General features: G+C 36.7%; 2 protein-coding genes across 2 annotated transcripts; one reads left to right on the forward strand and one right to left on the reverse strand.

The window, feature by feature from the left end:
- The first annotated feature begins 14,827 nt into the window (after positions 1 to 14,827).
- On the forward strand, positions 14,828 to 19,837 carry LOC136251751 (tyrosine-protein kinase transmembrane receptor Ror-like). Its single transcript, XM_066044170.1, has 5 exons — positions 14,828 to 15,261; positions 15,377 to 15,449; positions 16,178 to 16,337; positions 18,966 to 19,079; positions 19,574 to 19,837. The coding sequence occupies exons 1-4, from the start codon at positions 15,082 to 15,084 to the stop codon at positions 19,045 to 19,047; spliced, it is 495 nt and encodes a 164-aa protein (XP_065900242.1). The 5' UTR covers positions 14,828 to 15,081; the 3' UTR covers positions 19,048 to 19,079; positions 19,574 to 19,837.
- Positions 19,838 to 20,066: 229 nt separating this feature from the next.
- LOC136251752 (uncharacterized) lies at positions 20,067 to 20,934 on the reverse strand. The gene is made up of 3 exons (XM_066044171.1): positions 20,733 to 20,934; positions 20,425 to 20,649; positions 20,067 to 20,366 (listed from the first exon to the last, which is right to left on the reverse strand). The coding sequence occupies exons 1-3, from the start codon at positions 20,898 to 20,900 to the stop codon at positions 20,181 to 20,183; spliced, it is 579 nt and encodes a 192-aa protein (XP_065900243.1). The 5' UTR covers positions 20,901 to 20,934; the 3' UTR covers positions 20,067 to 20,180.
- Between the last annotated feature and the right edge of the window lie 3,416 nt (positions 20,935 to 24,350).

The following is a 24,350-nucleotide window of genomic DNA, read 5'->3' on the forward strand; positions in this document are numbered from 1 at the left end:
TCCATGCAGTCATAATGTTTGCGTGGGAATGTTTCATGGTAACTATAAGCACAAAATGTGTGAAGTTTTCTGTGAGGCAGCAAAGTGAACAATACAATGTCATGCATAGTAATACAGTGAACTCCTAGTATTATTGCATGATGTGAATTTTGTAGTTGAATTTATTCTGGCAAACATGTATTTGCATTAAAGTAGTACACAAGTGGAGGATCTTATTCCACATGTACAGGATGCTTGTTAAATTGCTACATGCACACATGCACATATCATAAAAACGGTTCTCAGTAACCATAATAATGCAGGATAAGAACTTGGCTACTGACACAGACGTATAATGTCATAATCATTATCTGTCCATCCTGGAGGCTTACACAATGCTCAGTATGTCTGTAGGTATAAGTATATGCCATTTACACTGCATGCTGCTTGTATAGTTAATATACACATTTCCACATATACATACTTGATTAACATGCATAAAGCATGAGGCACTTTAAAAACATATAAAAGTAAGTATAGGTCCAGATTGTGTATATTAATTAACAATCACATCACTGGATTAATTTTTCTTTGATTATTTACAGCTTTGTGTCGTTTTTATATTCTTTGACCAAGAGTTTAGCTTTATACTGAATTTATCACATCAAATCTTGTACCAGTTTGGTGAAGAATGCCATTTCATACAGAGTAGACAGGTTATAGGAGTGTACTGTAGCTATAGAAAACTATTTTACACTCGTTTGAATGGCTGTTGGTTCTTAATTACATTGTATAGGTATTCAATATAGCTAGCAAAGTTAATAGTTCATCATGTAAAACAATAATGTTGTGAACTCTTGCTGGAACTACTTCATCAACTTTTACACTCCTAAACTTGTATTTACAAGCATGGTGTATTCAAAATTGTACACAAACTTCACTTTCAAGGTATAAAGTTTTTATTTTAATTAAGATCCAAAATTCAGTGAGTGGTGTGTCATTTACCCATATGTACTGTAATTTGTTCTCATAGTAACACCCCACATGATATGACCTACCAATAATCATCCATCATTAAAAGTATAAAGCAGATTATCATGAGGAGTGCATTTACAGTTACAGAAAAATGTGGCACAAGGATAATAAATTAGAAATGATATAGAAGTGAGTGCTTATGAACCACTAACTATTGTTTCTTAGATATATACAAATGCCCTAACCCTGTGAACAAGTTCTAGTGACAAAATTAATGCCCTTCAATTACTGCTTGATCTAGGGTAGGGGTGTGGCATAGCAAGATCAATACAGGGTGTACCACACTACAATTATGTATCAGTGCTCTTGTTGTCACTACTGATCTAACACATGAATCAAAAGCAGCCGGGTGGTATGTATTCTATATACAAGGGAGTATTGCAGTATTATACACACATTAATGTTTAATTTATTGTTGCTGATACTGTTGAAAGAAAACTGAAAAATACGTGCCTGTGAATGTATTTGAATAACTTGTTAAATGTATATATCCTGCCATCACTTCATAGCTCTAAAGTGTTTTCCTGCAGTGCATTCTAGTAAGATTTATGTATGAACAACTTTTCCAATGGTAGTAAACCTAACCATACTGAATGACAACTAGGTAATGTTTAAGAAACCAAATACTGCAACATGCATGGTATTGTTCCCACTAAATCAGTTGTAGTCAAACCTTTGCTGCATTACACAATAACACATGAGCTTTCCTTTTCCAGGCAGGTACTGTATGGCCACCATACCATTTAAGCATTCTACTACATTATTCAGACATCATTATTATGTACACATCTGAGGTTGATGTCTACAAACCATACATAAGAGATTCTGGAGTGATCCATCTAACAGGTAACACTTGCTTTCCTCCTGTTAAACAATAATCTTGAAATTATATTCTTGATCTTCCAATTCTTTGGGCTGATTCTACATGAGCCAGTTTTGTTCTAAAACTCTTCCCAACAGTACCCTATGAGGTTAACACAACATACCAAACTATGCAACAAACAGTATACAATATTGTTTTAACTTAACTTTATTAAATAACCGAAACTGTATCTGAAAGAAAGGAATAATTCATTAAAATGTACAGCCTGAAGTCAGTTTATGGACAACTAAGTGATTCATCAATGGAACTTGCATTACCGGCGACGGCAGGAATATAGCTATAATTCTCCCTAATCCGTGACCAAATATGAGGTTACATTACACAGTCATACATGTGATTTCCTTTTCCAGATACTGTGTGGCCACCATACCATTTAAGCATATTTATAATACATTCACATACCCACACATCTGATGCTTATGTCTATAAGCTATACACAAGAGATAAGCCATGCATTCACCTAACAGGTAACACATGCAGGGGCGGATTTAGGAAACCCTAAATCTTCTATGTGTATCTAAAGCAGACTTATTCCAGGAACTATGCATCACTACCAACACAAATAATGCCTATGTAACTATACCTATTGTTCAACTCTGTTCCAAATTTAGCCAAATTAAAGCCATTCAGTAGCCAGTTTACACTTAAGTCATCATGTGACCAGATTTTATACTATCAAAATAATCCCCAGTGGTCTAGCCTCAGAGCCTGTGACTAATTCATGTAGTAGTGTGTATATGGTTGCTAACTTGCTTTATATGGTTGTTACTATAGGCTTTAGACTCCATATATATATTATATGTATGCATCAGAAAATTTTGTTTTTGGAATTCTTTACATATGTATATACGTCATGGAATTGCCTTTTAGTATTCAAAGCAAGACATACAAGGGATATAAGTTCAATACATAATATTTGCCATGTTCACGAATTTTTGATCATGAATTAGCTACATGCATAAGCTTTGGAACATGCATGCACACATTGCAATAGAGATTACCAACTTAATGGCATTGCAACTCAAGTTAATTACGTACACTGTGACCACAGCATTAATAAGTAATAAGATTGTCTCTGCTAAAAGTTCAGTGTCACTGGCATGCATTAAAACAAAAGGATGAGCATGGGAAAGGTAATAGTTATCTTCCCAAGTGCATGAAATGATGTATGTATATAATATTATACTGAATTGTTTCAGAAAATTAAGTAGCTACTGGGTGAAAATGAACAGTTCTTATCCAAGTTGTATACAGCTAGAAGAAATAGCTACCAACTACGTTATGAGTATCCATTAGCTAACGCAATTACCTAGAAGAAACAAGGTTTCTGTATAGTTGGTCAACTGAACTACCTGATATAGATATCATAGAAAAGCTACTGAGAACATGTCATAAATAATGCTTTTAATCATAGGCGGATCTGAGGGGAGCCAAATAATCCCCCCTGGACTTACAGGGCTATAGCTATAGCCATAAGAAACAGGAATCATACTATTCACACTATATTCAGAAGGTTAGCCTATGGTATGGCTCATTTACAGGTTTACTAAATCACTCAGTCACTTGACATGTTCCTATACACGTGCTCACTTAGTAGCTAACCCGCCCTCAAGCAATTTTGTAGATGATAAATAATTATAACACCAAAGGCACACTGTAGTACTGATAATACTGTAATACTCTTTTTTATTTATTTATTTATTTATTATTACTTTATGGCAAGTATGCCAAGGGTCTGCAAGCAACTGGTGCTTGCAGCCTAAAAACACAAGTTATACATACATTATAATTACTTTAACTAATTATAACTTAGCTATAGTGTTTGAAAGTTTGATGGTGGCGAGAGATCGTGACATTTGCTGCACGGACATAGATAATGGTAGGTACAGTGATTGTCATCGTCAAAATGAGTTACAAAATGATTCCACATAAATTTCTTTAGTTTAGCCTTGATGGTTGCAATTGATAAATTGGTATTGATTACAGGAAGAGCATTCCACAAACGAGGAAGACGATGGAAATAAGAGTTTCTATTTAAGTTAGTAATATGGAGACGATGTTTGAGTTTATTATGTGTAGAGGATCTGGTGTGACCCTGAGTAAATGTAATGTACCTATTAATGTCAAAGTTTCTTGTGGGTGACTTAAGTGACTTGATCGCAAACAAAACATCCTGAATCTCGAGGATATACATGAATGGTAGAAGATGGAGTTCTAATAACCTGGATTTGTAGCTGATATTATAATTATTCAAGATGTGTTTGGTTGCTCGATGTTGAATACGCTCAAAACATAAGATGTCCTTGATTAGGTACGGTCGCCATAACTGAGAGCAATAGGTAAGATGAAGACGAACTAAAGTAATATACAGATGTAGCTTGACTGATGGGTAGTGATTGGAACAAAAAGTACGTCGTATCAGAGCCAACGATTTATATGCTTTAGATATTATAGAATTGTAGTGATTTGACCACTTCAGGTCACTGGAGACAATCACTCCCAGGTCTTTTTGAGTCTCCTGACACTTGATTTCTGTGCTGGAAATAAGGTATCTGGTATTGGACGTTGATTTGAAGGGAACATGTACACACTTGGTAAAGTTGATAGTTAGATTGGAAAGGAATGTTTGGTGAATAATAGAGTCAACATCTTGCTGGAGCTTGATGCGGTCCTCATCACACGAGATGGTCATTTATTTATTTTATTTTATTTTAACTGCTTTTTAATGCAGGCAAGGCCTGCATTAATGGTCGGTGGGCAACTGGTGCCCACAGTCATAAAACATTTCATGTCATCAGCAAACTTCAATACTTGACTAACTTCTATACTGGAAGAGATATTGTTCATATAAACTAGAAATAACAGGGGACCTAAAATACTTCCCTGGGGGACGCCAGATATAACTGGTAGTACACTGTCAGATAATATATTGTTGATAGATACCTGCTGTACTCGGTCAGTGATGTAGCATTTAAACCACGACCACAGGATACCAGTAATGCCAAAAGACCAGAGGTGATTTAGTAGGATTCCATGTGAAACAGTGTCGAAGGCTTTACGTATATCCAGGTATATAGTATCAATTTGCGTTGGGCTGTTGGTCAAGAAGTCAAAGAATGTTAAAAGCTGTTGTAAGGTGGAAGCTCCTTTTATAAAGCCAAACTGCGGCTGGCAGGGATTAATTTGAGTTACCAGATGATTTACTATTTTATCATACACTAATCGCTCAAGTACCTTTGATGTGCTGGAAAGCAATGAGATGGGTCTGTAGTTCTTTACCAAAGTTTTATCACCGGCAGCCTTGAAGATAAGTACAATCTTATGGATCTTCCAACTCGAGGGGATGTATGCATATTGGAGAGACATAGAAAAAAGATGTCTCTTCTTCTCCGTGTTCCGCAAATAATTCTGCACAGATAGTAGACTAAATGGCATATATACTGTAGCTGTCGGTAGGCCTGTAGCCGTTAGTTTGGTCACCGGTCGTATAATTATTTTTGTGGGCGCTGTAAGGACTTCAGGAAGAAACCGTTCCGCTGTTCTGCATTGCTCTTTCACCCCACACTCATGCTCTGGCTATAAAGGTACGTACTTTAAACCATAGTCTAAATAAGTTAGACACCGGGAACTAAGCGATTTAGTAACCCCTCAGGCCCTTAGTGATCGCCCTTGCTGCGCTCGGGCGAGCCGGGGGGGGTCCGACACTTCGAAAAGAGCGTACGAGATTTCAAGAAGTGTCGGACCCCTCGCGCTCGGGACCTCGTGCCTCGCTCGGGACGCTACAGCCTCAGGCCATCGGGGTTACTAAATCGCTTAGTTCCTTTGGTCTTGGTGTCTAACTATTATATAGAAAGCCAACAAGCAAATAGAAGACAACCGTGAGTATAGAGTCATTAATCGATTCCCGGACGAATTTATATCCGGACACCTAGCTGTTGCAACCAAACGAAAGGTTCCATAGCTAATCACATCATCGATACAGAGTCACTAGAACAGTTTAATAATTGTATTTTTGGACTAGATTTGTTGTAATTAACCCCCTTTTTGTCTTGAGGGTCCCCCCCCCTCCTGGATGTAACCAGCACTGAGTGCTGTCTTTCCAGTATCTAATCATAATCATAATCATAATAGCCCTCAGTGATATTTGCAACATAGGAGGACATATGCGTCGACACTTTACATAGCTACTAAAAATCACTCCAATCGGTTGAAGCAGGTATAGGAATACGAAGCCCAAATGTAAAAAACGATCGATTTAATATTGGACAAAAAAAAATCTATATCCGGACAACGGCTCATAATTTCGCAATATTGCCGCTAAACTCTAGTCTATGTTAGTACCATGATAAAAATTTGGAGTCTGAAATGTACACCAACTGGCAGATACAGCCTGCTAAAGTTCACTTACTCCAACGACCACTATTTCCGGACACTTTATATCTAGCAACTACTGATAGATTACTTTAATGCATCTGCAGTCAGGCCCGTAGTCAGGGAGTCCTAAAGAACTGCCTTCTTAGAGAACAAGTTGATGTTGTGCTACTTCTAAAAACCAGGCGCCATGCAGCTAGCTAACTCATCTGGAATAACTATAGACAGTATATACTACTATGAATTAACCAACTATGTATTACTACTTTACGATAGGGTAGTTTGGGTTGTGCAATAATATAATTAGCTATTTTTCGTAATTCATGAAATATTCGTAATTCGTTCAATTAGTTGCTATGCACTGCTAAGGAAGCGTTTGTTAAATAAACCGCTTTAACCAACATATTACGCACAAAACTATCTTCTAAACTGTTTTATAGTGTGACTAACGTGTTTTCCCCACAAATTCTCTCGACAAAGCCTCAAAGCTGCTCTTCATTTTCGTTCGCGTACGTAAGGGATACGCCCCCTTTCAACTCGAAGCGATAGGCTATTCTTGGCAGTGTACGAGGCCTGCACCGTTGTTTTTCAGTTGCTAAATGCCTGAAAACCTCAAGGGGAAGGTAGTCTGAGGAAAGTCACCACACCCGTATTTCAGTCCGCCGAAAAGAAACCACCTCAGAGCAAAGTTCACCTGTGCAGAAGTTTAATATAGACTTCATTTCACTTTTACTTCTTACGTAAAAGCTGCTTTTATCGTTATTAAATGATTTTGCTCACGTGGGTGCGTACGGACAAACATAGGTAGGGTCCGCAATCCAAAAAATCAACTTCTACAAATCAATCCCCCTACCATTGTGGGATGTTCATTGTAGTATCCCATTGCTTGATCCACCATGAAACCGGAGGCACGATTGTTGTCTTCACAGAAATATTGTTTTCAGTATCTCGCAAGATGCAAACTTTATTTTTAAAATTTCGTGCTCCACACAAAGGACCGGATGAAACTTGCTACTTAGCCAAATCGTATCCAGAGTTGTTGTAGTTGAAAAGTACGCACAGAAATAAGTAAATGATTTGCTGGGTGCCCGGCACAGGGTTGCTTTCTTTGAAAAAACAGACAAAGAGATACGAAGTTTCGAATTCAAACTGCCCTACCACCCAGGGCAAGAGAAGCCAACTCTTCCTCATAGTGTTTCGATACGGTTGGGTGCATAGTCTGTCTATGCTGTTAGTTTGGAAAAGATCTGAGACTTCTCACCATCTGGGTGACGAGCGTCAAAATTTTCTTCAGCATCAAAGAATTGTGTCACGCTTTCTAGCCATTTCCAGCGCTTCTGCAGCCACAACAATCATCAATTATAAACTAAAACTATGGCAAAAGATGTCCCTAAACGTTTGGTAGCAGCGGTTGTCAATTATTATTTCATCCACGGCTTCCACGTCTCGCTCTAAGCTATGCATCAAGGGAGGCAGCAAAATCGTCCAAATTTGACTTCGCCTCTCACGCTCCACAGCAGCTTCAAATCTTCACTAGATCACCCTACATCACCATTATGCTGCAAAACATCCAAAAACAAACCGAAAAAAGCACAAAATCTTTCATTTTTGATTCGAGCTGGGTGGAGCTCCTGGTGAGCTGCTGGTATACTGCATCATATGAAATCACAGAAACACCAACTACTACTACTACCAAACATTTTGATCCATCATTTATCATCATTCTAAACAAAATTAAGTGACCAGTGTGGCATCAGAAGTACTGGAAAGCGCTTTGGTACCATTGAGAGAATCCCTTGAAATCACGCATGAAAATTTTGACGTTCTTCACCCAGATGGTGAGAAGTCTCAGATCCTTTCCAGACTAACAGCATAGACAGACTATGCATCCAACCTTATCACATCACTATGAGGAAGAGTTGGCTTTTCTTGTCTTGGCTGGTAGGGCGGTTTTAATTCGAAAATTTGTGTTTCGTTTTCTGCTTTTTGAGAGAAAGCAGCCCTGTTCCGGGAACCCAGTGAATCATTTGCTTATTACTGTGCGTACTTTTTAACTACATTAACTCTAGATAATATCTAGCTAAGCAGCAAGTTCTATCCTGTTCTTTGTGTGGAGCACGAAATTTTAAAAATAATTTTTGCATCTCGCGAAATACTAAAATCGATATTTCTGTGAAGACAACAATCGTGCCTCCGGTTTCATGGTGGATCTAGCAATGGGATACCACAATGAACATCCCACAATGGTAGGGGGGTCGATTTGTAAAAGTTGATTTTTCGGATTGCGGACCCTAACATAGGTAGATAGGTACACACACACACTTTTACGAAAACAATTTCAGTAAACCAGGCGCACGCCCACAGCCGGCCTTCGGCCGGCTGTGGGCGTGCGCCTGGTTTAAAAAGTCCACAATTTAAGTGAAAAAGGTTCACAATGTTAGCAAAAGTCCACAATCTTGGTAGCTATACAAGCACAAATTTTCAGTAGAAAAATCCATCAGCTGCAGTTTACTAAAATACCACTAATAAGTAGCAATATAGCTATATATCAAGCTTAATTAAATCTCAAATTAAATGCTCCGGGTAACTTATTCAGTAAATGCGAGATCGAGATATTCTAATAGAGCAGTTAACCACTCTAATAGAACAGTCACCTGTACATTTTCTTTTAAAAGCTGAATGTAACTACTTAATTCGTTTACAAAAACATAGTGAGATAATCTATTAACTTGATTAAAATATGAAATTGAGGTATGCACTGAGCCACTCAGACCCCCATGAATAACATTCACGCTTCAACTTCATGTAATGTGCAATTTAATTGTCTTGAAGCACTCCTTGGCCTGCTCCACTACCCTTGTTGATAGAACACTCAGGCTTTCCCATCCATATTCACTGTGACACTCCAATATATTTAGACACATGCAGATGGTATAATTGCAGTAGCAGTAGAGATATTTGCCAGATGTCATCTGTATAGCTGGTCTTGAGCTTGAATTTGCTGCCTGAAAATTGTGCTATTTTCATTGACTAAGATTCTAATCTATTTTCAAAACATTTTCTGGGAGGCATGCTCTCCGATACACCTAAAGTCTGGCTATGTCCTATGCAGTGCATTACCACTGAATTGATGAAAATGTTTATATTGATATCGTTATGTTACATTTTCCCCAGCTGTTTTATGGGCTGCATGCTTGTCATTTAGCTATGCAGCACAGAGCCTTGCTTATAGTCACCACAGTGTTAATTCTTCATGCATGTAATTGTTGCACTTGTCCACTGGAGCCATGCATGCACTTGCTTATTGGTGCTTAGCTACTCATGGCTAAATAAGCAAGAGCATATTTTCCATTAGGCAGGTGCCAGTGGTCTCAAGAGCCATATGTACATATGTTTGCAGGTAATTCCTTGTCACTCAAGTGCAAAATGAGCTTGGGAAGGGGACTCTCATTTGCTGTTCTGTACACTGCTAACAACATGGCATTATAAAATGGTTATTTGAGGTGTTAACTTGACTACAAGGTAGTGAAAGTGTTATGTAGTTATAGCTACAGGTCATATAGGTAGGTCAGATTTTACAGGATAGTTAGTACAGCTTACGCAGTTAATGGACAGCTTAGCACAGAGGCAGTTAGTGCAACATACATACATCGTTTCTACTATGGAGCAATATACTTGAAAATGTTATGCTATGTCATATGATATTTCCTTCATTCACTGATTATGTTGGTTCTCACTATTAGGAATCTGTAAATCCTGTCTGTGTAATTGCAACATGTATACCATGTATAGCAATCACATAAAGCATTTGTATAATTTTGTGCAATGTGGTTACCATGTGGCAGCTGCTGGCAGATATGGCTTCATCCTTTGACAACTGTTTAGTCAGTGTGTATGTATATTGTTGGTTACATCTATATAGGCCTGTGTACTTGTGTGGTTTTGTATTTTAATTTTATATCCCAAGATTCATTATTTGGAAACTTTGAGTGACCTTATAAGTAAGGATTTGTGAACTCTACCATATTCTGTGTAGTAATTAACTCTAGTTCCAAAATACACTTGGAAAGTTGCTGAAGATACCACATGAATAGTGGGATCTTACAGTGTGTCACTTCTGAGAATTGTGTTATTTAGTGTAAGATGATAATATTGACCTTTGTTGTTTACTTTGATTGCTTGCAAACACAAGTTTTGCCATTATTACCTAAGTAGCATGACATGTAGATGTGTAATAAGAAATAGGTAGACAGGATAACAGGAATTTGTGTTCAATTATCGAACTGTACATTCTGCTTCCTGACATATATACTACCTTGACTGTTTTAAATGGCAATTTTACTGGGAAATCAGCCCACCCAGTTGAATCTCCCTGGGCAACTCCTGTAGGTTACTAATCCTGCCCTAGGAGGGTTTGCAGAAGACTCATCGAGTGCCTGAGCAGTGCATAGGCATCCCAGTGTTGGTTCGCTGGGTGGCAATAGCTGTGCTTAACATGACTGCCTTTCTTTTTTGCTTTACTTTGCATTCATGCATGCATGAAAACCAAAGTAAACCTCTATATTAATTTCTTAATAGAAATCCAGATTGATCATAATGTAATTGTGGATTGTGATAACACCTTTGGAAAGGTTTACATTTCACTTAGTAACACAAGTTTTCCGTATTTGCTATCAATACTGTACATTTGATCTCACTACCTCACTGTAGATATCTTTTACAATGCTATATCATAACATCCTATTTTTGTGCTCCATTTAACAGTAATGCTGTAAAACCAGCAGTAGCGGATTACTTAGTATACACATATAGCTAAATACTGAATAATAGATATTTTTCTCTCTTGGTACTACATAATAAAATTTCCCAATACTTGTCGTGTCATGTAGAATTGGCCACAAAGGTATGACGAGGGCCAAGTAAAAGCTTATTTTCAGAGACAGCCATTATCATGTTTGCCAAATCGTGTTTTATGGGTATAGACACAAAAGTGCAGAATTTTATGCAGAAATGTTTATGGTCCTTCTTAACTAATAAAAATGAAAGCATTTGTCAAGAATCCGAACTATTCTAAGTTACATGGTTAAACTAGCCAGTTGTATAGCTATGCTCATTCATAATTGATACACACACACACACACACACACACACACACACACACACACACACACACACACACACACACACACACACACACACACACACACACACACACACACACACACACACACACACACACACACACACACACACACACACACACACACACACACACACACACACACACACACACACACACACACACACACACACACACACACACACACACACACACACACACACACACACACACACACACACACACACACACACACACACACACACACACACACACACCATACCTTACCTGTAATTACCTGGTTAACAACTAGGGAAAGTTTATATCAGTGCAAATTTGGGTGTGTTTACTAATGGCTTTTTACTGTCAGTTAGTGTTGGTGTATTGACTACTCACAGCACCAAATAGTGACAACAAGGCCATCACATCACCACTTAGTATATGGCGTAGTCCAATACACACATGTGACTTTATCTCCTTATTGAGGCTAATGCACTCTAATTTAAGTTCTGATTTGTTAACTTATCCTAATCAGTCAAGTTGCAGAGTTGGTTACATCATTAGGTATTGTTAACTACTCTCTAACCATTTTAGAGAACCTCTCCAGAGGTCTCTTAGGGATTTTTAAAGACCTCATTATCTCCCAAAGAGATCAAAGGATTTATGCATACCATTTTCTAACTGTAGTTGATGATCATACAGTTGGGTTGTAGTCTAAATATCTACACATACTCATTTATTTAAAGTATACACTTTATGTTACCATCCCAACTCCCTGTGTACAGGCTTTATCAAGACCCTAGTGAAATAGTCAGTAAAGATGAATCACACTCCTAAGACACTTGTAGTTTAAGAAGTCAACAGCTAAGTCATCATTTCCTACGACTTAAGTACAGCAATATTGCAGTTTGGTAGGTGTATATTGAAGATACTGAATGGTGATATAGAAAAGCAAACTAAGGCTTCATTGCCATACACACAAGCACAACTATAGTTTACAATGCATTGCTAGGCATGAATGAAGATTATTAGCTACTTGTGGAGGGATAGTGGTCGGGTGTAGAGATAACCCCCTTCCATTCCCTCATCCCAGCTGGATATCATAATGATCATTAAATTTAGTGATACAGTAATGAAAGTTGCTCTTGTGAGCTGTTTAGTGTTTTTCTTATCATGTCACCTTGGCCAAAGTGCTTTGTTGTTGAAGTTTTTAGTTGTTAAATACCTAAGCACACAGAAAGCTCTACACAATGATACACTTGAGCAGGTGTGATAAATACACTATATAACAAACCTTACCAGCCTGTAGTAGTGTTGCTTAATACATAGTATGTACATATAGCTAAGCCTTTGTTCTTTGTATATAGTCTTCTATTAGTTTAAACCTATTTGCTCACATCGGTACACACAAACAAACACAAAAATTGATTTTCCTACAAAACCAGGTTTGCCAGTACTAGCATCCCTGTAGATGGCTGTGCTACTCATGTGTGCCTGGTTTTGAATTGAACTTGCCACTTTTATGCTCATGTACAGTGGTACATTCTAGTAGTTGTGGTCATATTGTAATGTGTGTGTTAATTATAGCTTACTTGTAGCTAGATTACACCATGATCGTGCGTGTGTGTGTGTGTGTGTGGATATTGGTTTCCTAATAAGTTGCCTTGGTGGCTGCTGTAATTTAAGCAACACACCTAGCTACATTAATATTGAATACTCGAGATACCAAGAATATTTTGTATGTATTCTGACGTAGTGACTTCCTCTATTTTATATTGTTCGTGTATATGTTTTCATTGTCATGTGCTTCGCATTGTCATGTGCTTTGTGTACTTGTTGCACTGTGTTGTCATCAACTTCCTCTAAAGGTATCAACTTCCTCTAAGGGCAATTTCCTGTTTTGCTATGGTATAGAGGTATTTCCTGAACCTGGCAATCACAAGTACAATTATACAACTCTTAATGGCTTGCCTTACATGGTCTTGCCAAATCCCTTTACTATTTGTAGTAGTAATGGTTGTTGACAGAATTTGCTTCTAAAAGTTCTTAAATCGTAACATGATGACTTGTCTTATATCTATAGGATGGTGGGTATTCTTTATAAGCCTGGCAGTAACTTTAGTGCTTAGCTGGCTGTATAGATATCTTCCCTTTTGAAAACCAAACTATAGTTCGAGGAATACCTGGATTTTTTTTGTGAATCACTTTAATGAGGCTGAGTATATCCATATTTCCATGGTATTTATTTTGTAGTATTTTTTTGCATGCATTCTTTTAATGAATCAGTGTTGGGATACCCCTGAAACATTGTTGCATGTAGGTCTTCAATAAGCAGGTCAACATTTAGTTTACTTGAAGCTGTGGCATACTGCATCCAGTGTTGTTTGTATGGTATAAGATCACTTTCATTCAAGAGTAATACCTAATGGCGGCTATATAGCACCTTTAATAGTTCACACCAGTGAATAGAAAATACCACATGCTAGAGATGTCAACTTCACAGATTATCTGATTACACTGCTTGTGGTAACACACCAGTAGTAGGTTCAAGTATATATGACGAGTATATGTCTAGCACTCTCTGTCATTTTATCCTCATCTTGTGCGTAAATTTATCTAATTCTCAAGAAGAAATGGCTATAAAACAGTAGCTGCTGTGGTCACTGGATATACTGTAGATTACTAGTGGTCTGGGTACATAAATGCGAATTTGCTTTGTCAGGAGCCCATTGCCACCACAAAGTGGTAACTTAACTATTCAACTATATAGTCAATTCAACTCTCACTTCAGAGTTCTTATGCATCATACAGTACATATATCACATTCCATTGTGGTTGGTTTGTACAACCTTTGTTCTGTATACAATTTTTTTCCCAGTAGTCATATGTCATGTATACTGACAATGTATCAGAACTTTATTGTTTAGTGATTATGATATAGCACTTTGTGCATCAATTAGGAACTACTTTTAGTAGTGTCTTATGCAAATGCCATAGTTCTTATAACTATATGATCATTTGATGGGATTAGATTAAAAGCAAATTAAAAGTGCACTTCTTTTCCGTAATAGGGTACAGTTGAAATGTCAAGAGTATTATAAGTTGACCTAATGAAGTTTCAATGGTTTATAAACTACAGTTATGACAACAAGGTCTAAAGGGCTTACTACTCCCTATCCATGACACTTAACTAGCAGGGTATGATAACAGCAGCATAATGCTATATGCTCCATAAAAGTCAACAATATATTGAAAAGGGAACTGAGATGTAAATACATGAACTGAAATTGTTCTCTTGTTACAAAATTGCTAGAAAAACTTTTGCAACATACGTCTATTGTTAACATGTGTAAAGGAGTATAGTAATAGATTCATTTTTTAACTTAATGTCGATGGGTTTCATCTGCTCAATCCATTTGCAATATTTAAATTTTGAGTTTTTTTGTGCTATATGAAATTTGAAACAGTCATTGATTAGCCACAATGCTAATGTAGCACTTAGCTTTACCTTATGGTACGTATCAATATCTCAATTTTTCTGTCTAACTCATATAGCAATGCGTTCATTAACATATAGTGTAACTTGTGCTAGTTTGCACTGAATTTTGAGGGATTTCTACTAAGAAATCTTGTGTACTATATAGTAGAATCTGTGTGTTTACATTTGCTTGTATACACATAACTCATATTATACATGTGTGTGTGTGTGTGTGTACTATATATAGGGTTTTGTGGTGCAACTGAAGATGCTTCTCCTATGATGATATTGGAGTTTATGCAGTTTGGTGACTTGCATTCTTTTATGGTCAACAATAAACCAACCAGTAAATCATCTGGGCTTCCTTTGTCAACACTTTACAGCATTGCGATGGATGTAAGTATCCATTGATGTATTAAAACAATTGCTATGAATTAATCAACAGAAGAAAATCTGATTTATGTAACATATTAAATTTTGATAAAGACTCCTGTGCTGTTGTTTCTTATAGGTGGCTACTGCTTTGGATTTCCTTTCATCTCACAGATATGTTCATAGGGATGTTGCTGCTAGAAATTGTTTAGGTATGCATGTACATATCGTTACGTACTGTTCACCCACCAATGTAGTGTACCTTATAAGGCATGAAGTATAGCAGCTTTAGTATGTAGATCATAAATATGGACATGTTTTGAAAGAACTGAAGAACCATGTACTTTTAAGCAGCCATCTGGATAAAAATATGTATTGAAAGTCCAAACAGGAAATAAGAATATAATAATTGATATCCTGTCATGTACCACACCTGGTTGCCAATGGGAAAAAGAAAATTAAAGGTTTCTAACCAATCTTGGCAACATATCTTTTTGTCTGATATTCTTATCTTCCCAAAAGGAATATATGTAGTTTTTCATTAATACCCAACGTAACAGTTATACTGAACAGCATGTTAAAAGTGTAGTACTATAAGGGGAGAACAGTAGTGTAGTTGAAAATTGGCTATTAGACACGTAATTCTGGTAAGAAATTGGTCACTGAAATCTTGTAGGGTTGGTAAGGTTTGAGTAAACATGTGATGTTGCTTTTACAAAGCAAAGCATACAAAGTGATTTCCCTAGTTACATAATTTCCTTAGCACAGTGCGTGCATAATGTCTGTATTGTCCTGTACTATTGCATTGCAGCCAAGGTAGAAGTGCAACATTGTTTGAACCATGTTTGGAATGACTATGTCAATATTCTCTTGAATCACACTCATTGTGCTCGTTTTTAATTAGAAAGATGTTGAGATGATGTATTTATTATACATATAGTTGGAGAAGGTTTCCGAGTGAAACTTGCTGATTTTGGATTAGCCCGAAGAATGGAAGATCAAGACTATTATTTGATGGGAGGAAAGAGAGTGTTACCTGTTAGGTGGATGGCTCCAGAATCTCTTGTGTATGGCTTGTCAACATCAGCATCAGATGTGTGGTATGTAGTGTCATACAGTGAAGTGCTTAAATGCTATAGTGCCCATACAGTACCTAACATTCTCTGTTTACTTGCATACCTTAAAAAGGAAGCACACATGTTGCTGTGTAATGCAGCAATATATTTGTCACAGATTAGGGAGAATTACTGTACACCATGTTCTGTAAATATAACCAAGTAGTTTAGCAATGGTGATAAACTTGACTTTATTGAAGCCTTATGAACATTCTGTAAAAGCTTTGGGGGACCGTGAACTGGTAATGAAATTACCTAAGGTCCTTATCGCTACTAAAATGTATTCTATAGAAATGGATTCTTCTAGGGATATATCCACCACAGACAAGACAACTGTTTGTAGTTGTTTGAAAGATGCTGGGACTGTTAACAGCGAGTTGGTGACTGCCGTGTACTGCCATTTTGGAATGCTGATTTCAGAAAAATGGGAATTTTAAGTTCGATTAGGGATCAAAGAAATATAAGTAGTAAAAAAAGGGAGGTCAGCTACACCTGATGATATAGTGTACATTGGAATGTGGCTTCCCTTGTTTCACAACTTTTAATTGTTTGATCACTAATCAAACTTAAAATTCCTAATTTTTCTTATTCTTGTTTGTTTAACATAATTTTGACTGGTGAACCCACACATACAACAACAAAGTAGACTGCAACTGAGAACCAGCTTTTTCACCCAGAGGGTTATAAATCAATGGAACTGTTTACCAGCTGAAGTGATTTCAGTACCCACCATATCAGTTTTTAAAAAAAGTCAGACGACTTGTGGCTTGTCACAGGATATGGATACGAACAAAGGCCCTGTGCCTAAACTTTTATTTTTGTATCACTTGTGTGTATATCCATTAATTATACAACCAAGTACTAAGAATAATACGAAATGCGGTTAAAATTACATCATTCATAATGAATGAATAAATTAATTAATAAATAAGAAATAATGTTTGAGAAAACTACAAGGCCTAACGCTTCACACTCACCGGGAATAGAATCCATGTTGTATAAAGAGATAATCGTATAATGGGTGAATGTTTCCGTGGAGGTGATAGAAACGTACGACAATTCTATTTAATGCCGATCAAAACAGCACGTGATATACCCACTACCAATCGAGCAGATTCAGATGGATATTTAGAGGAGCGAATTGTTGTTCACTTGTGTTTGAAAGTGTTGCCAGCTGGCACACTAAGTCTCAAGCTGCCATGCCAGCTGCCAGTGGATGCACTCCGTGTATCGATGGCTGCAGGACACCTGAATAGGTTTTTGACATGCCAGCTGCACAAGGACAGGTATGTTTGTTTGTATTGTAATGTACATATGTCTTGTATTTTATATTTTTTCTGGCTTGCTAGGCTCTGGTTGGTTTGGTTGTCTGTTTGTACTAATGTATTGTAAAGAGTGTGGTATGTTTTAAATGTTTTCTTTTCCTTTACCTAGCTTACTAGGCTCTGGCTGGCTTGGCTGTCTTCCTTTATCTGGTTCACCTGGCTTGTATACTCCTACAGTATTGTGCATCTCCTGTAGGTTGTGTATGCACTGTTGTACATGCCCCAATTGTAGATTGCCCCATTGGTGGTTGTACTTGGTTGTATGTGCCCCGGGCCTAGCTAATAATAATAATAAATACCACATGCAGAGTCATCAGAACCATTCCACTGGTGAGTTGACAAAACTCCCCAAATTAATGACACTATAGAAAACCTATAGCTAAAGATTTTGGTCCTAACAAGTCTGATTCCATACATTTTTACCATCGAAATGGTCTGCTGTGCTGGCTGTGTTTACCAATCCCAGTGGCAAGACGTGCAAGTGATGGTACCTTATGGCCAACCTATAGCATACAGCTTTGTGGTATTAACTGAAGACCTGTGCTATGAATTTATGTTCATTCTAGACAGTTTTGATACCTGAATGGCCCATAATTTGGCCTAATTTATCCCCTTTCATTTTGTAAACAACCTCTTGCCTTCCCCTCTACCTCTTTCTTGACACAGTACTCATGTTAAAAACTTTCTAAAAGCTTAGCTGTTGACTACTTGTAAAGTGGATACTCTGGAAGAACATGTGAAAATTTGGTACATGTAGTTTCAATCATTGGCATGCTACAACAACTGACATGGGCAATAAGACCAGTTTTTCCAGCGACAGTCACATATTGATATGCTCTAATAGAGCAGTCACCTTAATAGAGAAGTTAAGCAAATGTTAATAGTAACCGCTGAAATCACTCTCAGATTCAAGTACAGAGAGTATAATGTGTAAGATGTCAGTGGGAGGAGTGACTACAAAGATGGCTAAGCAGTGTGCCCTAAAATATGGCGCTGATATATTTGTAGTGTTGTACATCCTGGATTAGTTAATAAACTCTTCAGTTATGTCCCACCTACCCTAGAGTGAATGAAGAGTTATAAATTTGTCACCGAAACTTGTGTACAGAGTACGTGCATTTGCATACAAGTAATTATCGTCATTAACCTTATAGATAATGATTCCAAAGATAAATTCGCAGTAGGATTTATACACTATATTCTAACATAATATCCTTGCTCTACACATTGTTTCTGTAACTGTACATATAAAAAATTTGCATAATTTACAGTGATGTGTTATTGTTAGGTCGTATGGGGTGTTACTATGGGAACTAGTTACATATGGAGAGATGCCACATCGATCACTGAATGTGCAAGAAATAATTTAGTTAGCTGAAGAAAACAAGCTTTGTCTTGAAAGGTAAAACTTGCACTATACAAACAGGTGTGTTGTACTAGTTATCATTCAACTGCAATACGAACACAATATGTAGTTGGTCTTTGTTGTTTGAAACAGTAGTTGAAAATTTTACTTCAGTGAGTTTTAAAAAATCACGCAGGAAGTAGGAGCCTTGCTAACTGTCGCATACTTATGTTTAAAGTCACTGTAAGCCTTATAGTATATTACCAAAAACCATTTAAATGAATGTAGCAGATTTCTAAAGATATTACAAAAAGCTTCCCGCAAGCCTACACAAACAACCAGCCCTGTATGAGACCGTATGCTCTTTACCAAACTGGTGCCCCCAGAGTAAATGTGTTAATTAAGCCTATAAAGAGCACTATTAATCCATGCAAATATTTTAATACATGGTATGGATTAGCTTATGTTTATACTAGAAATCTGTTTCTATTTTTAAAGTATCTCTGTTCTTATGGATGTTGATCGACCTTAACAATACTGTATTTTTGTAGACCTCCAGGATGTGCAGATAATTTTTATGACATTATACGTCTGTGCCAGCAGCCAAGTGCGAAGAATCGACCATCATTTGCTGCACTCCTTGTTTGGGCTCGACAACACTATGCATCATCTCATAACACCGGTGCTGTATAAGTTTGTAATTTGTCTTTGAAGATTTTGTATAATATATAGCTACAATAGTTTTATCATATGAATATAAATAATGGTATGAATTTGTATTAATATATTTTTATGAATGTGAAACTTCTTTTAAATTATACAAATAAAGGTACTGAGAGCCACTGGCAAGTGCTGCCAGGGAACTCAAATTTGAAAAATCAATAGTTACAGATCTAAAGCTGGTATGCCTGGTAACAAACATTACAAAACACTATACTCGTGTGAATAGTTTCATGAATTTAGCTCAACTTGCATGCTTTATTTATTTTCCATGAAACTTCACAGTCTGCAGCTGTGTATAGGTGTAACACTTGTACCATGAAAAATTCCTCCAAATAATCATGATTGCACAGTGGTTTATGCAAAACATTGAAAGTGTTTTAAGCTTTATGTGCTAATACATGTTACTACAAACCAGTTGATAACTACTGAACAATCCTATATGCAGTTCTCATTATGTGGTACTGGGTAGCCATAATTACTACAGTAATCTTCAGCTTGTGTCCACTTCTTGACTTGTTGTATAAGAGACGTTAGTAGTGGTTGACCATCATAAAGTAAAGTGTATATCATCTGGTATTGTTCTGGAGTAAACTCTACACATGCTAGTCCTGAGGTAGATTCCTATAAATAAGTATACCACTGAATTACAGCTACATGTTATTACAAGGTGTATCATTACCTCAATCTTTTCAAGAAGGCTAACTGTCTCTTGCAAGGCAGCAGTTATAGTATATAAATGATCATCAGAGTCCTTCATTAGTATGTATTGTTCTAGTTGATATTTGTACATCATTACACTGGTGTGGATCTTACAGGTAGCTGTAAATTGTTCTAACATTATGTCAACTGAATGTTTGTTGAAGTCTCTATCTGATAACACTGGTTTGATTGAACCTAGTTTGGTCTATAGTGAAGTAAAGAGTCTAGTATATAACCACAACTAACAGAATTATACACAACTATCTAGCTACTGTACATTATACTTACTGTTTCAAGCTCATCATAGACTTTAACTGCAATGCAATAGAATTTTTGGATCTCTTGTTTCACAATGTCATCTTCAACTGTACAGTTTATTTTATTAGTAACTGCTTCACTTCTTAGTGTAAATGAGACGAGTATCACATTAAGGGTGAACAACAATTGAGGAATCATATGTAGCTATATAGTCTGTACTGACTGCAGAAAGTATATCTTCAAACTTATCTGCTTGTGCTTCTATGAACATGTTTATATACTGTAGAAGCCAGAAAATATAGAGCTTGAGGGGATTTCTTTTTGTAGCTACATATAGATAACAACGTGATGGATATTATATGCTTCATTGCTTAAGTACACATAAACACAAGCCATATATATCCTAGGGGCTTCCTTTATTATATAATATGGTTACCAAGATCAACTTCATGATGCATTATACATGCTCTTTACCAGTAAATGCAGCCATATAATGTTGTATGTATGCATGTGTTGTTACCAATTACTGCCTAGAATCTGCAGATGTTTCTCTGTTACCTAAAGAGGATATATTACTTTCATTTCTTGTAATTTTTATGAATAACGTTTCAACAATTACTCTAGAAGGGAAGCTTGTTCATATTCACAGTCACTTCTTGTAACGATACATCATCAGATGATAGCCCTGTCAATAGGCCGTCATCTCAGAATTTTAGGTTCGAACTGTGTACAACAACCTCCACAGTTATCATTGCTCATGCAGTTATTAAAGTTAGTCAAGCTAGTTGAAGACATTACAAACCGTTCATAAAGATTCTAGTCTCACCAATTGCTAAGCATTTTCATGTGGAAGTTGACTAACTTTGTTACCTTGCAATATACATAAAGCAAAACTGTAAAACCCTAATATATTTTAGCTACCCACTAGGTGTGGCATATTTTTCTATAATATTAATATTGTAAGCATTATAATTATGTTGACTCTTGATTGAAGTCTATTATGTGACCTGGAAACTCTCTTTACTTTACAGAAGATGAGTATACCTTTTATGCTTAAAAAGGCCAGGCAGTAATCTGCAAAAGTTTTAACTGATTATTAGCTTGTGAAATGGGTATCTATCCCATATTCAGTTCCTTCTAAAAGGGGTAGCTAGCTAATTGTTGCCAAATAGATAATTGAAAGTAGTTAAATGGTATAAGTTAGTGTGACAGTAACAAACTGTAAAGGTGAGCTAGTCAATTGCATGTTGGTGAAAAAGAATATTATATTTATTTATTATTGCTTTATGGCAAATATACCAAGGGTCTGCAGCAACTGGTGCTTGCAGCCCGAAACACAGATATAGTAACTATTAATTAACAACTTAACTAAAGTGTCTGAAGTTTGATGTTGGTGGGAGATCGTGACATTTGCTGCACGGACAAAGAAAATGGTAGGTCAGTGATTGTTATCGTTGAAGTGATCCACAAAATGATTCCACATAAATTTCTTCAGTTTAGCCTTGATGGTTGTAATAGATAAATTAGTATCAATTACAGGAAGAGCATTCCACAAATGAGGAAGACGATGAAAATAAGAGTTTCTATTTAAGATGTTGGTGTGGAGATGATGTTTGAGTTTGTTATGTGTAGAGGATCTGGTGTGTCCCTGAGTAAACGTAATGTATCTGTTGATGTCGAAATTTCTTGTAGGTGACTTGAGTGACTTGATTGCAAACAAAACATCATGGATCTCAAAGATATACATTAATGGTAAAAGATGGAGTTCTAATGGCCTGGACTTATTATAATGATGAGCAGTGCTTGGAACAACAAGTATGCTGTATCAAAGCCAATGATTTGTATGCTTTGGACATTATAGAATTGTAATGATTTGACCACTTCAGGTCACTGGAGACAATCACTCCCAGGTATTTTTGAGTCTCTTGACAATTGATTTCAGTGCTGGAAATAAGATATCTGGTGCTGGAGATTGACTTGAAGGATCATGAACACATTTGGTAAAGTTGATAGTTAGATGGGAAAGAGATGTTTGATAAATAATAAAGTTGGTATTGCTGGAGCTTAATGCGGTCTTCATCACATGAAATGGTCATAAAACATTTCACGTCATCAGCAAACTTCTATACTTTGCTAACTTCTATACTGGAAGAGATGACTGTTCATATAAACTAAAAACTAATAGGGGGCCTAAAATACTCCCCCGAGGGACACCAGATATAACTGGTAGTACACTGTCTGATAAGGTGTTGTTGATAGATACCTGCTGTACTTGATCAGTGAGATAGCATTTAAACCACGACCACAGTGTGCCAGTAATGCCAAAAGACTAAAGGTTATTTAGTAGAATACCATGTGAAACAGTGTCAAAAGCTTTTTGTATATCCAGATATATAGTATCAATTTGCGTTGGGCTGTTGGTCAAGAAGTCAAAGAATATTAAAAGCTGTTGTTCCTTTTATAAAGCCAAACTGACAGGGACTAATTTGAGTTACCAGATGATTTACTATTTTATTAAACACTGATCGCTCAAGAACCTTTGATATACTGGAAAGCAATGAGACAGGTATGTAGTTCTTTACTGAAGTTTTATCACCAGCTTTGAAAATAGGTACAATCTTGTGGATCTTCCAACTTGAAGGAATGTATGCATATTTAAGAGACATGGAAAAGAGATGGTGTAATGGCTGGCACAAAATTGGTGCACATCAGCACATGTCTGAAGAACTTTTGGAGAGATAAGGTCAATGTCTGGTGCTTTAGTAGGGTCCAGAAATCATACACTCCTTCTATAGTGATTGAAATAGAGTCTATGTGATCAGTAGGCTCCAAAAGGTTATCAACATTGGATGGTTCAGAGGAATCTGAGAAAACTGAATGAAAATAGCGATTGAACATGTTAACAGAATCAGTATCAGATTCAACAATTTCATTGTCCAAGTGTAAAACAGAAGGAAAATTCTTGGAATGGGTGAGGTTCCTGATATACTTTAAAATATTGTTGTTGTGGTCATGCGATGCATACTCTCTGATGAGGTATAACTCATTGGTTTTACTATTGGCAATTTCCTCCTGGAGTGACTCTTCAGATAATTTGATTTTCTCTTCAAGAGATCTGGTAGGATGCCGCTTATGCCTGCGATGTAGAGTATGCAGGCACTTGATGTGATGTCTAATAGGGTTGATGATTACAGTAAAGAATAATCTGATATAATCAGCTCAATTGTTTCCCAAATGAATTCAACATTATGTGACAGGAAACAACTACTCAAGTTGAAATATGACAAATGTTCATAGAGTCCTTGGTAGTCTCCTTTAGAATAATTGTAAGAATAATAGGTTGCTTGTTTAACAGGCGGTTTACTAAATGATAAATTGAAGTAGTGATCGGATGGGAAAAGGAGAGGGATGAAATGAACCTCTATTGAATCTATACTATCTTCCATGATAGTTAAAGGTAAATCTAGGGTGTTGTTACCTTTGATATGTGTTGAGTTGATCAAGGCCAATAACAAAAATTAAATCACAAAATTGTTGAGATATATGAGATTGGCCTGAGAAGGTATTCCATTCAATGCCAGTGAAATTGAAGTCTCCAAGGAGATGTCAGCAAGAGTACTAAATAGGATGTCATAATACGAAGGTGAT

This window comes from Dysidea avara, chromosome 3 (genome assembly GCF_963678975.1).
Source record: "Dysidea avara chromosome 3, odDysAvar1.4, whole genome shotgun sequence".
Lineage (NCBI taxonomy): Eukaryota > Metazoa > Porifera > Demospongiae > Dictyoceratida > Dysideidae > Dysidea > Dysidea avara.